We start from the raw sequence: 17,538 nt of genomic DNA, 5'->3' as shown, positions 1-17,538 counted from the left end.
CTGTACTTGTGTCTCCAGTAGAGTACATGCTGACTCATTCTTCTTTTTAACTCATCAGCAATCTTCTCTGAGCTCCTACTATGTGCCAGCTCCCATGCAACACTATGATAAGGTATTAATGAGGTGAGCGGAGTCCCGCTCTTAAATATTGGGTTGGCCAAAAAGTCTGTTTAGTTTTTTTCATAAAATGAAAGACACGTTTCACCAACAACTATTGATTTGGATATTTTGAGTATGTCGGCTATCTCCCACATGGTATAATGTTGATCGTTCTCAATTAATGTCTTGATTTGATCACTATCAACTTCAAGTGGTCTGCCCGACCATGTAACATTGTCCAGTGAGAAATCTCCAGCACGAAACTTCATAAACTACTTTGGCGTGTTCGGTAAGGCACAGCACCTTGTCCATACCCTGCACAAACCTTTTTTGTGTGTTTCAGTCGTGTTTTACCTGTCTTGAAATAATAAAACATAATAGGCCGAACTGGTTGCTGATTTTCTTCCATCTTCAGTATTAAAATGGCCACACAAAAATTCACCAATTTTGATCTTTTTTTTTTTTTTTTAATGTACACTGATATGACAGCAGTGCTAGAGCCATCTTACGGGAAAAAAACTAAACGATCTTTTTGGCTAACCCAATAGAAACCTTCCAGTCCATCAGCAGAGAGCATGACATCTTTGAGAACTATTTTCAAGTGAAGTCTGGTCTTCCAGCCATAAACCAGCACTGATTACCATGAGTGCCTTCTCTGTATCAAAAATAAAGAGATCTGTAGGAGACAGTATCTATCCTTCAAGAACCATTTTCTACTTGGGAAGACAGCTTAACAACAGTTCACTAAAGAAGTATTTATTGAGCATCTATCGTGTTCAAGAGTATACACATGAAGCAATCTAAGAACACAATACTATGTAAAAGAAAATGTTAAATAATTTGATGTAGACTAGACATTACCGGAATGTATAGAGGGAAGGGAGATCAGTGAAAATCAGGCTGCTTGAATTGTAAAGGAAGGGTAAAACATAGATAGATAAAAGGAAAGAAGAGTGAAGTCATATAAAGAAAAGAGTACAAGCCTTGGGATTGAACAGACCAGCTCTGTCACTGACCATTGATGTGACCTAAAACAAGCTACATAACCTCTCTAAGTCATAGTTTCTTCATTAATACGAATAATAGTAACAGCCTAGTATGGTTCTTGTGAGGAAAATATCAGTAGTTGTGAAGTTCCTAGCATAATACCTGGCACATAATAAGTGTTCAATAAATGCAGGCCATTATTTTATTACTCGAAGAGTTACATATTTAAATATCTGAGTATTGGAGGAAAACTTAGTACTGGGATATTAGCCTTCAAGACTCACCTGTGACCTTCCACTGAGTATGAAGTGAACTTCCTGCAATGAGCCTGACATATTTTACAGTGTTAGTGTTAGAGGTGATTCTGGCCAGTTAGAGCGGCATAATAAGCTTATTACCGTTTATTGAGTCCTTACTACATGCCAACCAATGTTCTCAGATCCTTATATATATTTTTTTCATATAAAAGCTTTATTGAAATTTAAATCACATGCTATACAATTCAGTCATTTAAAGTGTATAATTAAATGGTTTAGAGTATATTCACAGGAGTTGTGCAGCTATTACCACAGTTCGTTTTAGAACATTTTTATTACCCCATAAAGAAACCCCATACCCATTATCAATCATTCCTCATTTTACCTCTCAACTCCCCCTAGCCCTAGACAACTACTAACTAATCCACTTTCTGTCTCTATATATTTGCCTGTTTGGACATTTCCTATAAGTGTAATTATATAACATGTGTTCTTTGTGAACTGGCTTCTTTCACTGAGCATGTGTTCAAGGTCCATTAATGTTGTAGAATGTATTCAGTACTTTATTCCTTTTCCAGTCAAATAATATTCCATTAATGGCTATGCCACATTTTATTTACCTGTTCATCAGTTGAGGGGCATTTGGGTTTGTTTCTACTTTTGGCTATTATGAATAATGCTACTATGAATGTTTGTGTACAAGTTTTTGTGTGTACATAATGCTTTCATTTTGGAGGGTTTATAGCTAGGAGTAGAATTGCTGGATCATAGTAAGTCTGTGTTTATCCTTTTGAGGAACTGCCAGACTGTTAACCAAAGTGATTGCACCATTTTACATTCCCACCAGCCACATATAAGGGATCCAGTTTCTCTACACCCTTACCAGTACTTGTTACTGCCTATCTTTTTTACTTTACCCACCCTAATGGATGTGAGTGGTATGTTGTGCTTTTGATTTGTGTTTTCCTGTTACCTAATGATATGGAGCTTCCTTTTGTGTTTTTTGGCCATTTGTATATCTTCTTTGGAAAAATATCTACTCCAGATCCTGTGTGCATTTTATAACTGGATTTGTCATTGAATCTTATTGAGTAGGTGATATTATTTATTTTACTGGTGTGGAAACAAATTCTCAGGGATGTTAAGGATTTTTATCAGAGTCACACAGTTTGTGAGTTTTACTTCCCAATCTGACTGACTCTCTCACCTCTCTGCTCTTTCTAATACACAGTACTGCCTACTGGGGATTCATTATAGGATCACCAGGGTCCTCTTTTGGGGGGGGGCCTCAACCAGCAGGAGGGGAGGAATTGCAAGTACATTTTGAGAAATTAACTGGGAGCAGGTAGGAGTGGCCTCTTAAAAGTCAAACAGAACATTATGGATATTATGGGTTCCAGGACAGGAGAGGACATGTTAATTTAAAAATTACCATTTTCTAGGTGCCAATTATTTCCAGTTCCCCTCACTATACTCCATCATTTCTGATTTTCATAGCAACCCAATTAATAGATATTAATGTCCTGATTTTACCAATGAGAAATTTGAGACCCAAAGGCCTGGAATAATTTTCCGGAGTCATCAGGATTAGAATCCAGGTCTCTCTGACTCAAAGTTATTAATTTTTTCCTTTCAGACATATTTTATAAAGATTATTTGATGTTATTTGTAGCATTTACATGCTCTTGAAGGCAGAGACCATGTAAAGTGCTTACTTAGTAAAATGTTTGGTGGATGAACGAGGCAACAGACTAGAGTATACTGTGCAGAAGGACCTAATTCCAACTGAGATTTTTGGAGGAAGAGGAGATATAAGTGAGATATTGGAACGCTCATCACAAGAGGTGTCCTGGGAGCTTGGCTCTAGCTTTCGAAACTTGGGGCTTGGGAAAAATGTTCTGGAGCAGGACCAGGCAGGTGGAGATGGGGTGGGTTTGGCCAGCCTTGCATCTTTTTTGTGTTTTTTGCAGAATATTAGAGTGGGAAGGACCCTCAGTGATCATCTAGTCCAGTTTGAAGGAACAACGCAATGGGCTTTTTTAAATGTGCATTCCTAGGCACTGCCTGCCGAATCCAAAGTGTCGGCTCAAGAATCAGTGTTTTTTTACAAGTTACCCAGGTGTTCTGTTCCCACTAAAGTCTGAGAACCGCTAATGTAGAAAAATTCCATTTTAAAAATAGAGAATTTGGGGCACAGAGGGATTGAGACACCCATCAAGTTAGTTGTTCTTGCTGTTCCCCATGCTGCTTAATTTGTTAACCAAAACAATTGCACGCCCATAGCTTTCAGGATAGAATGCAAACCCCTCTCAGAGTCAGGCTTCTACCTGCCTGGGCAACCTCATTTCTGCCCACTGCTGTACCTGCTTCCACTCAGCATTCCAGGCTTGCTGAAGGACAGGTAATGAAGACTTTACCCCCTAGCCTTTACAAATGCCACTTCCTGCCCTGGATCATCACCCTTCTTCCCCTCTCCACCTGGCAAACTCCTCCTCATCCTTAGGACAGTTCTTCTGGGAGTTTCCTCCCTAAGCCACATGGCATGTGCCCCATCTTTGCTGCCATCATACCCTGTGCATACGTGCCTCTCACAGCACTTTCTGTACTAAGGTGCTCAGGGATGGTGTGCTTGTGGGCAGGTGGATGGATGAAGTCTCAAGCTGTATGGAAAACTGACATGATGCTATATGAAGTACATTCAGAAGATGTAACTAGTTACTGTCATCCATGAGGAGCCTATGCAAGTTCTGTTCTAATTGGGAAGTCAGAGCAGAAGGTATTACAAGAAAATATTACAATAGATATTGTAAGACAATAAATAATTAACTGGTAAATGGGTACACATAATTGATATGACAGATATCCAGAGCAGAGCAGGGGGGAGAAGACTTCCTGGAAGAGGAGGCCTTGAATTGGGCTTTAAAAAACAGGTAGAATTTGGAGAGAAAGGTGGGCTATCTAGGCTGTGGAAGGCTATAAAGGGCTTTGCTCTCTTCAAGGATGGTCTCGTGGTGGCCCAGCACAGGAATTCTCCTTCTTGCCCTATCCTCTGGCTGAAGACAAGTACAACAGGCAGAGCAGACAGCCAGAGATTGAGAAAGCAGCCTGCAATGCTCTCTTTCGGGTTATAGTGACTATTTAATGTGGTCATGGATACGAAACACCTTGGGTGGGAAGCTGAGGCTTTTTCCTGGAGACTCTTAATAAGAATTAAGCTTATTTCCTAAGTTTCAATCCAGGTTAGCTGACCCTGGGCTATGTGAGGCTTGACCTTGTGGACATTGACAAGAAGCTATACCGTATGGAGGGTGGAGGCAGGCAGGCTCAAAGTCTGGTGCGAGTTCGCCACTGACTAACAGTGTGAGTTGGGCAGGCCACCTAACTTCCTTATCTCTATCTCTTGTTCAGTGGAGAGAATAAGTAGTACAATACTTGACCCGTCTGCCCTAGGTTGTCATGAGGTTAAGGGAATGATTACATTGTAGTGCTCACTAAACCATTAAATCTGCACAAATGTAAGGGACTATTCTGTTGTTTGTCATATTAGACATAGAAGTTCCCACTCATGGAGACATGCTTATATCCTTAAAGGCAGGACAGTGCTAGACACTCCACCACATTAGATTGCACAGCTACTGGGGGTGGTAGGTAGAGACTGAGCCAGAGGGAATAGGACTTGTACCTAGGGTTGCTTTCCTCTGCACAGGGTAGCAGTAGTAAAGCTTTTGTTATCTGGAGACCAGCCATTTTGCCTCATGTACCTTTTTTCAAAATCTCTCCCAAAAGACATAGCAATATGAGGATAGGAGCCATGTCTGATTCATCTCTGTGTACCTAGTGTCTAACCCAAGGGAGAAAGCAGCATTAGTAAATGTTTGTGGTAATGTTTTTAAAAACCTATTATCAGATTTGATTCTCATAATATTTAAATATTCAGGGTTCCTCAAATTATTGTTTATCATACCCATTTTACCGATAGAAGAACTTAGTAAATAGTGGGTCTAAAAGTCAGGACTGCATTACTCCTTTACCTTAAATCACTGTTTCTCATTGTAGGAGGCAGTGATTTTTTGTTTTGTTGGCGGGGCGGGGGGTGTTTTGTTTTGTTGTTGCAGTTTCAGCAGTGCTCGGGAGTGGCCAGGGCTACATGAAGTGCTTCAGGGACTACTTTCTCCTCTGCTGACTCCTTGGCACTACTGTCCTGCAGAGTATGTATGAGGTACATACTTGCCATGGCACCCAAAAGTCAGGTGAGAGCAGAAAGATGACAGAGTGATGCTTTGTCATCTTCCTGTGCAGGGGGGTGCAGCCTCCATTGAAGAGGCAGGAATGGCTGGCTTGGAGGGGAAGCCAGAGCCTGAGCCCATCTCACCCAGTGCTGGAAACAGGCTGGTAGGTGTCTTTGTTGAGAAGGGGACAGTTCACCGACTGAGGACCAGCTGTAAACAAGGAGCCACAAAAGACCACCGTGGTGGCCAGCTGGTGAGCCAGTCTTGGATGAGTCACTTTAGCTTCCGTGAATTTGCATATTTTTCTTCAGTGAGAGGGGGTAAATGTGGGGGTGGGGCATACTGTACGTTTCCCCACACCTTTCCACCTTTAGCCACTCTTTCTGAATGGAAAAGAGTATGGAATCTAATGAGCTGGGCACTTCAGCAAGATGATCTGGGACAGAGCTTCTAAAGTTGGGTGATTGAGGGAAAAGAGGTTATTACTGATAAGAGCATGGAATGGGCTGAGCTCAACCACCAGCTGATTGTGACATCCTTCTGAACTTCAGTTTCCTGAGCTATAAAATGGGGAGAGTAAACTTATACCTCACAAGATTATTCTGATCTAAGTAAGTGAAAATGTTTTACAGATATTAATACACTACTCAGTTCCAAAGAATGTTCTGTGGAACACCAGTACTGCAGGAATTTAATAAGGATCAGGTGGAAAGAGGCTGTCAAACAAGGAACTGCTGAGTAACAACAAATTAAACAGATGGTTCTTAACTAAGAACTGCTTTTCTGAGGGATTTTCCCACTTTTGGAAGCACAAGACTAGACAGTAGGATAATAGCTGACATTGAGAGGTACTGTATGCCAGACACTGTTCCAAGCCCCTTTACTCACAGTATCTCATTTAATCCTTGCACTATCCCTTAGAGGGTACTGTTATGTCCATTTAGAGATAAAGAAACTTGGTACAGCCTTGACTGGTGTGACTCAGTGGGTTGGGCGTCATCGTGCAAACTGAGAGAATGGTCGCCACTTTGATTCCTGGTCAGGGCACAAGCCTGGGTTGTGGGCTAGGTCCCTGGTTGGGGCATGCAAGAAGTGATGAATCGATATTTCCCTCTCTTTCTTTCTCCCTCCCTTCCTCTCTCTCTAAAAATAAATAAAACCTTAAAAAAAGAAAGAAAGAAAGAAAGAAACTTGGCACAGAGAGAGTAGGTAAGTTACCCAAGATTACAGTCAGTAAATTCAGAACTGAGATCCAAACACAGGTGGTCTGACCTCAGAGCTCACTTATTCAACAGCCACACTCTACTCCCTCCACTAAACACCTGTTGGCTGACATTATTATTATTATCCCCCAGACAAGGTAATATCAGAAGCTTATTTATGAATTATGTTTTTATTTGCTAGTTCAACAAATATTTGTCAAGCACATATTTATGGTCAGGTACCATACTGGGCACTGGGGATACAACTGTGGAGAAGACGGTCACACTCCCTGTTCTCATTGAGCTTTTTGCCTAGTGGAGAGCATAGTCAGGTAAACAGGTCATTACAATAGAATGTAATACATACTGTAATCAGGAGTTGCCTAAGGTTCTGGGTAGTTCTTAGGAATAGTAACTACCTCAGACTTGGGAAGAATCACTGAAGGAAGTGATTGCTAATTAGAGGCCTAAAAATGAATTGGCGTTAGCCAACTGAAGGCATGGGAGAGGGGAAATGTTCCAGGCAGTGCAATGGTATTTGCAGTAGCTCAGAGGCAAAAAAAGAGCATTAGAAAGGGGATGGTAAGAGATGAGACCTCAGAGGTGGGCAGGGCCTCACCTATGATTTCTTAAAGCTGGTCTATGATGTTGGCACTCTGGTGACATTTGTCTCTGAACTGCATAGCCCCAGCTGTGTTTCTTGAGTTCATCTGCTTTTTATGGTAAGTACCCTATGTATGGCTCCATAATTGCACTTGTGAAACATAGTATAATTTGTTCAGTGGTCTGAGTCTTGCATTAGACTCTTATTCATTAGAGTACGTCCGGCAGCTACCACCATGCACTGGTTCTCATTAAATGTTGTTTGTTGAATGAATGATGTTTTCTTTGTAAAATGGATTACACCCTTACTGCTTTCTTGAGCCAACTATCACTTTTCCTCTGCTTCATCATTATATCCAGCAGTTAATGTCCTATGTGGCAATTCAATGGTGCCCTTAGGGACTTTTGAGGTACAGTATTCTGTGAATTCCTTTTTAGCTTTTTATTGTGCTGTTCTTTTCTTTCCCTGCCTGGCCAGCACTTGATTGTAATCAATCTGCTTGATTATGAAGCCTCCTCCCCAACCTCCTTGTTTTCTTCTTCTAATCTGTAGTGGGTTGGAAACAAGATCACTTACCATGATTTGATAAGACTGCTTGCGACTAAGAGTCATCTCTGAGTTAGGTCCTAAAGGGTTCTCTTATGGGAAAAATGCAGATACCATTGCACATGGGACTTGCATATTAGCTTCTCAGAGGCCTCCTTCCTGTTCTCCCTACTCCAGGGAAGGTCAGATAATACTCCAGGTGTGGAGAGGAGGCAGCTGTCAATCTGGAGAGCCTCTGTCTGGCTCAAAATTGCTGATCAACCATTGATTTCATTGACCACAAGAAAGTGTGGTATGTTCTCAGATATATACTCCACCAACTTTATTTTGGCCAAACATCTGAAATGCTTCCACTGAAGCTAGCTTATCTGGGTGCTAGCAACAAAGCCTCAGGTGTTCCCTATTAAGGAAAGTTCCGCAGAAAGTATGGCTGCACCTTCACCTAAGTAGGAAAAAGAAAAGGAGAGTAAGAGCCAGTGCTGAGACCAGACATCTGGACTCTGAGTTCCTTTCTCTGGGATCCAATTTGCTTATTTGCAAAATAAAGGTAACAGCATGATATGAAGGAAAGAAAGATTAAGGACTCAGATTAGACCTGTGTTCTAATCCTCACTCAACCACATACAGGGGTGGGCAAAAGTAGGTTTATGGTTTTAAGTATGCAAAACACAGAGTTTATTCTTGTATTATTATTTATTTATTATTTATTTATATTACAACTGTAAACCTACTTTTGTCTATCCCTGTATTAGCTGGGTGACCTCTGTACTTCAGTTTCCTCATCTATAAAATAAGAATGATAATACCTATTATTATAAGGTAGTTATGAGAATTAAATAAATTAATTGTGTGAAGTGACCGGGCCAGGAACAGAGTAGAATAAGGTTAGTAAATGAGATCTATTAGTATTAGAAGGAGGCGTGACAGTCTTCTGGCTTTTTGAACTTTATGTAGGAAGTCTAGTTTTGCTGAAGGGGGAAATACATTGGACACTATTCCAAGACCATGGAACTTGGAAAAGAATGGTTTAGGAATTCTCTGGTGCTTTTAACTACATAGGCAAGGTTACCTCTTGAGTGAAATACACCCCCTTACCCAATGGGGCGTGGTGAGAGGAGCTTACCTCATACAGGGGATTCAGGTAGACAGAACCCGAATTCCACCTCCAATAAACTCAGTTCAAGAGGAAATATAATACTCTGATAATTGAGGCAGAAAGAAACACTATCACCTAAGCAGCATGGCTGTTATGTGAGGTTTCAGTTTCCAAGGGAGACCTCAGAGGTAGGGTAACCTTCCAGTTTATTGTCCAGACTGGGACTGTCCAGAAAAACAGTCATAAACCAGGTTCATTCCAGATGTGTGTGGTCACCCAACCCAAAGGGTCCTATAAAAGTGATAGAACTAACTTTGAGGGTTCTCTTATGTGAAATTGGAAAGGGAGAGTCACAAATACTAACACTAGAGTGAGCTGGGGGTTTTGGTTCTTTGACCACATGATAATGCTATCTGTATTTCCTTTAAAAACATGTTCACAGCGCATTTATTAAGGGTTTAAAAAATGCAAAATACAAAATTGTAATATAGTGCATTTTTGTAGGATATATATGTATATATTTAGAAGGATATATACCAAAATATTAAGTGCAATTTCTCAGACTGCTAAAATACTGATTTCTTCTTTGTATTTTCTGTAGTTTCAAATTTTAATGGCTTTTATAAATTAAAAAAGGCCTTCACAGAGTAATATTAAATACTCACTAGATTATAAACATCTTCAGAGCAGAGGGATACGTTACTGTTCTGCAAAGAACAACCTCTGTCTCTTCCATCCTCGTGTTCCCCATCTTACCCCAGCCTTCTTTCTTCACCTGGATGACTTCTCTTCACCCTCAAGAGTCTGGGCTTCTGGGATCTTCTCTTCATGCCCAAATTGAGCTAAGCTCCCCTCTGGCTTTCTGTATCATCCTGTTATATTTCTAATGTAGTATTTATCTCAATAATACTGTGAACATGTGTTTGTCTCCTTCAGATCAGGTCAGAGACCATGTCTGATTCACTTCTGTGTCCCCATATGTATCCTAATACATAATAGATATCTGTAAATGTTTGTGGAACTAACTTGGCTCTGTTTTATCTTATCTTGCCTGGCACAGATTGCCAGGCACGTAGTAGATGTCGTTATATGTTTAGTAAGTAGGTAGATAAGTGAGTGAGTTAATTAAAATGCCAAGAGAAAGAAGGTGAGACTGGTGGCTCAGGGCATCTGTTGCTAATAGAAGGGTTTGTGTTACTGTCCCCCCAGTCCTGGTCACTCGAGAGGATGACTTCAACAACCGGCTGAACAACCGTGCCAGCTTCAAGGGCTGCACAGCCCTGCACTATGCTGTCCTTGCTGACGACTACCGCACCGTCAAGGAGCTACTTGATGGAGGTGAGAGTGTGGGTGAATGGGTAGGGGGTTGGCCCGGAGAGAGACTTGACACCCTCTCCACTCTGGAAATGCCGTGCTCCCCTAGAGCCCTGTTACCCTCCCAGAGCTGGAAATGCTTTGAGGGTGGCTATACTTAATGAGAGTGGCAGTGTGCACATGTGATTTGCCCTCGTATGGCTGGAACATGTTCTTTGCCTACCTGTGTGTTATGTACCATGTCATCCTGCTTGTCTGAACATGCTCTGAGAGTTTTGTTTGTTGCATTTCCCAAAAGTGTCTTCTCTTCTTCGCTGTGACCTCCAGAGCATAGCTAGTGGAACAAGGGGGAGGCTCTTAAAATCTCTGTTAACCAAGGTCTCAGGGACATCCTCCTTGATCCCACCCCTACCCCAGTCTAAAGTCACACTTGTCACAGTCTGCAACTGTTTTTATGTGTTCAATAACCAGCACTCCCTGAAGTCGGGAAAATCATTCCCAGCACCAGTATAGTACCCAGCACACAGTCAGCACTCAATAACTATTTGCTGAGTGATTGAGTGCCCTCCCTTTGGAGAGCATCAGTTTAAATGGAGGGACAGTATGTGCAATCCCCAGATTTGGGCTGGTCTGGTCCTGTCCAGGTCTGGTGCAGAGTTATCCTCCACCCTGCCTGATACCTCCCAAGCAGTCACTTTTCCTCCTGCTGTCTTTTATCCCACTCCAGTCTCTCTTCAGGATAGGGAGGGAAGCCTTTTTCTAGGATGTGTGGTGCCCAGACTTCTGTTTATGCCCCCAGCTCCACTTTTTGAGGGACTAGAGACCCTCTTTTGGGGTTGGACACCCACCTAGGTCCTACCTGTCAGGAATCATTCTTCATGGAACCCAAGAGCTGCAAGGGTCCTCAGAGGTCCTCAGAGGTCATTGGGGCTACCTTCTCCCCTGGAACAAACTCTCCAACAGTTGCATTTTGTCAGGGACATCCTGGGAGTCCATACCATTTTCGGTGTCCATTTAGTCCATTTCTTCTTTGATTGCTTGAAATAGCTTTTTCTTAATGAGCTGCGATCATCTTCTCTGTAACTTCTGCTGACTCCTCTTCAGCCTAATCACTTTTTCAAAGTCCAGTCTTCAAAGACAGTTCTTTTCATCCCAGAGCCTTTGTCTCCCTGGCCTTATATTCCCCAGATTGTCTTCTAGCCCTTGTCATGTGATTGGGTTGGAGGGATTTCTCATTAACCCCCAAATCCAGCCACACTTGCTTCAGATCCAGGTCTGGCCCATATCCCCAGCCTACAAGGGACCTGCTCCAGAACGTGCCTTGGTCTGGGGCACATACATTGTGGTAACAGTGCCTGGGATGATTGATGCTTTTGGAGCAAGAACTCACTGCTCTCAGAAGCAGAGACTTAGAAAACATCCCCAAGAAGGATGCTACTCACTTGTCCTTTGGAAAGTTCTCCGACGAGACAGTCGTAGCAAAGAATTGGAGCATTCACCATGGAGCTTCTCTCTGCCATGCCTTAAAATCAATCAATACCCCCAAGCCATTGTCCAGTGGTTTACATTCCCCCCTTGCCCTCAGCCCCCAAACAGGGAGTTCACTCTAAAAAGAGACCCTCTCTCCAGGCTTCCAGATCGAACACCTTTGAAATGAAGAGGCACAGGCCTTTTTTTGAAGTGCCCCCACCATCCCTCCCCAAGCCAAGGCTGGCCCTTTGAACCATTTCAAGGGCTTAGTTCCTGCCTGTTGACTTGGAACAGATGCCCGTAACCCTCAACTTCTACAGTTTGCCCACCTGCCTTTTTACCCAGCATCCATTTACACCCCCTGTCCTAGCCTCCCAGCCTCAAAGGCCAAAACCATTAACCCACTTATTTCTCCCTTCCTGATCTGAACAAGTGGCCGTCACTCAGGGCCTGCAGGCCAGCCAATTTCTGACCTCCCTTCCCCCCTTGACCTCTCTTGGTCAGCCTGTGTGTGTGACCAGCCAACCGAGAGGCAGGATCTTACACCCTTGTCCCGGGGGCTGTTGCCAGTAACATTTCCAAACTCTTCTGACCTCAGTTGACCTTCTCCAAGGGCTTCAGGGAAGGCAGGAGGGCTGCTTTCCTTACTATCCAGCTTTCTTAGCCTGTATTTGCCACTTGCTTTGCTGCAGCAAATGAGAGGAAGGTGCTCTCTGTGAGATCAAGGGGTCAGCCTGTGCTCACAAAGTCTACACAATCCTCATTCTTGAAAGTAGTTAGTCCACAGAGACTTAGGATCCTCAGGTCTGAGAGGGTTAGAGCTGGAGGGGGCAGCTGTTCTTGGCCCCACTCTGACTAGCAGTCCCCATGTGACAGCTGAGTGGAAGTCCATGCAGCAGGATCAGTATGATAATGTGGGAAGTTCTCTGACACTTTAGGAGTCAATATAGAGTATTAGAAAGGATGTCTTCAGAGTCAGGCCAACCTGCATTTGAATCCCAGCTCCCCCATCCTACTACCGGTATTGCCTTAAACTTGTTACCTTAACTCTCTAAGCCTCAGTTTTCTTGTCTATAAATAACACCTGAGATGTAAGATAGTGATAGGATGAGGGTTAGTAATAACATCTGGAAAAACCCATTCCACGCTCCATGGTTGTATAAAGAAATCAAACTCTCACTTGACAGCTATGATCCTGTTTCTCCTTCATGAAACCTGTAATCCTACCTAAAGGCTTCTTAATTCTGTTTCTTCCCACAACATCCCACCACCACCACCTAAAACACCATCATGTTCCCTCTCTTCTCATCTAGATCCTCTGAGTCTTCAAGACCTCCCTATCTCAGGAAGCCTCTCCTGGTGTTCTGGTCCACTCTGAGAGCACTGGCTCTGAACACTTGCAGTGCTGGGCTGGGTGCTTAGCACTTCATCTTCAGGAGGCTCCTAATACAGTAGTCCCTCTCTGTATCGCAGTTCACTTATCACGGCCTCATTGTATTGCGGGATTTTTTTTATATATATATTTTTTATATTTAATTATTTATCACAGATCTTTCGCTGTATCACAGGATTTTGCTGTACTGCATACGTATGTTGTTAAAAGTTATGTAGGTTTAAGAATGTAGAATATGTTTAAGAACATAAGTAGTGTTTATAAAAGTGTGGGAAAGGTTAATAAGGGACTGGGAAAGGTTAATAAGGGACTGGAAATGGTTCATAAGTGGGGGGGAAGGGCTTATAAAGCCTTAAAATATATATAAATACTAAAATAAATGTAAGTTTCCTACTTCACGATTTTCACCTATCGCGGGGGGGCGGGTCTAGAATGTAATACCCGCGATAAGTGAGGGAATACTGTATAGTGAAAAGAACGCAAGCTTGGTTTAAATCTCAGTCCTATAATGTGACTCTGGGTAAGCCAGTTGCTATCTCTGAGACCATGGACCTCAGAACATCCTAGGTTGGATTGAGCGTACTGTCTCTGACACTGAGAGACTCTGAGACTGGTGGAAGAGACAGATACAGAAACACTGGCAGTGACCACGGGATAACTGGATAAGTGCTCTGGCAGGGGGCTGGGCGCAGGGCTCCGGGGCATGGAGGCAGAAATACCTGCTTCTGCCAGGTAAGCAGAGAGATGGAGTCAGTTACAGAAAGCTTCCCAGAGGAGGGGATGCTTAGTTTTATCAGGAAGTGTCATGGGAATTTGCCAGATAATTTTTATGGAAAGATTCTGTATTCACTAGTGCCAATTTTCAACCTTGCCCTCCACAGAAAAGTGGGTGCACAGGCCCCTGCGGTTTCCAACTCTGAAAACCTGTGTTGCTGGCTTAGAGCAGGAAGACTCTTTTTTAGCACTTGACTGCCAAGTACAAGAAAATGTTGGAGAGACGAAGAGAGGAAGAGGCAGGATGGCTGGGAAAGTGGGGAGCCTCCTTCTTAAAGCCCCTGGAATGGACTCATCCAATAGTTCCAGGGCTGTTAAGTGGATGGGATCTCACTGCCAGATCCGTGTCCTAAAACATCTCTCTAATCATGACAGCGTTTCTGACCAGGGTTCCCCTAAAGAATTGAGTCCTAATGCTCTAAGGCATCCATTGCACACAAGAAATTAGCTTTTCTCTCAGGTGTCTGAGATGGTACTACTTATGTACCGTTCTTGGGAGAATTGAGAAAATCATGACTCAAATAATTTCCCATATGTAGTTCAAATGAGGAATCCCAGTTGAGAAAGACTGAAAGGAAACAGCATGAACTGTGGAGTCAGGGCCTAAGTAGCAGCCTTGCCACTTCATAGCTGTGTGGTCCTGGGCAAGCAAGGACCGCTCTGAGGTGGTCTTTCTTCACCTGGAAGTGGAGTGATACCACCCACCTTCTCAGGTTTTATCAGAATTAGAACACATATAGGTTCTACAGAGTAGGCACTTTATATAGAATATGTTATTAACTTCAAAAACACTCAGTGCTCACTTATTAAAAATAAATACATAAATGAAAAAGAATCCTACTCATCCTAACTTTTTAACCTGGTTTTAGAGTTATCCTAATCTGCCCCTCAGCTAACTGGTTTCCCTAGTGCTGCCCTCACTCCTGCTGCCCTGGAATGTCAATTCAGTGTTCCCACCTCAGTGCCTTTACTCTCTCGTTTCCCTCTCCAACTTTGTTTCTAAGCCTGGTGGGATTCCTTCTGCCAGTCAGTCCCAGTTCTAATGCCAGCTTCCTTCTCAAGTCTTCCCTGTTCCCTGGAATTTGGGTCTAGTCTCCACTACTAGACTGAGGTAAATTGAGGTCCAGGACTGTCTTTTTGTCCCTACATCCTTTGCCGCAATTCCCTACACAAAGTTTAGTACACGTTTGGATGCACTGAGAGATCCCCGAAGCTACTGGAGATTTGGGTATCACTGCAGATGTGGGTCTTTGCTGCTCGGCCCACTTGCTCTTAGAATCAGTATATCCTGCTTTTTAAGAGCTTCACGTCTTTGCTGATATCTTCCTTCTCATTATAGTCACAGTGATGCTGCCTTTTCAGCCACCAGTGCTCATCACCTCAGAAACCTTGAGATTTATGAAACCTAATAGCACTTTCCCCAGGGCTTCCCAATCCTCTTCCCCGTCTGCTTTTCATGGCTCTTCCTTGCCCCCCTTCCTTGCACATGGCTCAATTGTCAGTGTTAACCAGCCACCATCAAATGAGTCCTTAAATTCCCCACCATCCCTGCCTGAGGCAAAGAGCCTTTCCAGTGCTGACATCCTCCTTTAACAGCCTGTTAGTTTGTTGTTGGGGCTTGAAACTTAGGGTTCCATTTCTTGTTCCACTTCACTGTGCCAGATGCTAAGGGAATGGGCTTTGCCTCCAGCTGTCCTCTGGGAAACTTCATCCTCTGATTCTGGCCAGCAGTGCAGAGAAGGGGAATGAACACTGGGCTGAAAATCAGAAGTTCTGACTCTGTCACCAAGAAATCTTTTTTCCTTTAGGCAAATTCTTTCTCTTCATCAATAAAATAGAGAAGTTAGAGTAGCTGATCCCAAGAACCCCTTTCAGTCCCAGCATTCAATGTATCCCCTGGGCATATCTTTTCATTCATTTTTCAAACACTTACTGAGCATCTTTTCTATCATAGGCCCCACCCTAGGCACCAGGGAAATAAAGATGATCCAGACATGGTCTTTGCCCTTAAGGAACTCATAGTTCAGTAAGGAAATCAGACATTTTAACAAAGAATTGCTATCTGCTGTGTTAATGGAGATGTATAGAAGCTGCTGAGGGACCTCAAAGAAATCCCTTTTAAATGTCTGAGGAGGGCAGGGAAAGCATGATGTAGGAGATGATGTTGCACTAGGTCTTAAAGGATGAATGCGAGTTTACCAGGTAGGTGAGGGAGAAAGACAGGAGCAGCATGTTCAGAGGCATGGAGTGTATGAAGCAGCACACTTTATTCAGTACGTTACAGGCAGTTCAGAAGAGCTGATTTATAAGGTTTAGATAGAAAGGTCAGAAAGCAAGAACGGAAAGCAGGAGCCAATAATGAAGGCCTGTAACATAAGCTCTGCTAAGGAAATTGGACTTCACCCTCCAGTGGGAACCATTAAAATTTAGGGGAGGAAAGGCTTATAAGTTTCAAAATTGTTTATCATTAATTGAATAGATATTAAATTATGGAATGTTCACACAATAGAATAACAGTGAATGAGCAAGCAAATGAACTCTTGCTCTATACAGCATGATGAATCTCATGAACCTGATATTCTGGACACAAGCCAGATGTGGAAGTATGACTGCATTATACATAAAGTTCAGAATAGATAAAACTAACCAGTGGTGTAAGACGTTACAGTAGTGGTTACCTTCAAGGGGGCAGGTAGTAAGTGACTCAGGGGTTTCTGGGATGCTGTAATGCTCTGTTTCTTTATCTAGGTGCTGGATATGCAGTTGTATCCACCTTGTGAAATTCGTTGAGCCTTATGTATATTTTGTCCTTTTCTATATATCTGTTATATGTGAAAGAAAATAGAAAAAAAAAGGATTAAAAGGGGTGTGATTAGAGAAAGGGGAAGTATTTCATTTAAAGCTATTATAATTGTCTAGGTGAGGCCTAAAACAAGGCACTGGGAAAGGAGAGAAGAAGAATGGTCTTAGAAAGACTTAAGCATAGAAGCACGAGGGTCAGGTGGTGAGAGAGGAGTAGTAGTCAAGATGAGGTCCAGGTTCTGGATTAGATGGCTAAATAGATGGTATGTACCTGTACCGAGATAAGGAATATAAAAGGAGGGGTGGGTGGAATGGAGGTACAGGGGAATGACCAGTTTTGTTCTGAACATTCTTTCCTTTCCTCCCTCTTTTAGATTCCAAGGTCCAGCATTCTGACTACTCCCTTGTTTCTCACTCCTTTGTACTCATTTGAGGAAATGCTAACTCTAGTTAACTCATTCCTTTTTACTTCATGTCTGTACCTGAAAATATTGCTGAAGGAAGAAAATCACACAGCCATACTAACTGGACTCACTTTGCATTTATGTCCATGAATCTCAGCAATGCCAACCACAGCACTGTACTTTGTGAATAAAATCACTATCTTATTTTGGACCAAGACAGTTTTGTTAATACCTTCGTCTCTCTCCTTAGATCTCCAGCATTCTTCTTCCCCAAAACCCAAGCTAATGATATCACCTCATACGTCACAGAGAAAATAGTTTACAGTCAGAAAGGCACAACCTCACCTTCCCACCATCACAT

General features: G+C 42.7%; 1 protein-coding gene across 2 annotated transcripts in view; it reads left to right on the top strand.

Moving 5' to 3' along the window:
- Positions 1–17,538, top strand: part of CLPB (ClpB family mitochondrial disaggregase) — a 144,947-nt gene that overhangs the window by 64,983 nt on the left and 62,426 nt on the right. For both annotated transcript variants that reach the window (XM_090265076.1, XM_090265069.1), the window contains exon 5: positions 10,230–10,358. In XM_090265076.1, the coding sequence (XP_090121202.1) occupies positions 10,230–10,358 (129 nt within the window). The remainder of the gene's footprint in view (positions 1–10,229; positions 10,359–17,538) is intronic.

Source organism: Furipterus horrens, unplaced genomic scaffold (assembly GCF_987537825.1).
Source record: "Furipterus horrens unplaced genomic scaffold, mFurHor1.1.pri manual_scaffold_2, whole genome shotgun sequence".
Classification (NCBI taxonomy): domain Eukaryota; kingdom Metazoa; phylum Chordata; class Mammalia; order Chiroptera; family Furipteridae; genus Furipterus; species Furipterus horrens.
Note: the sequence above shows the minus strand (reverse complement) of the source record. Positions and strands in the feature narration are given on the sequence as shown.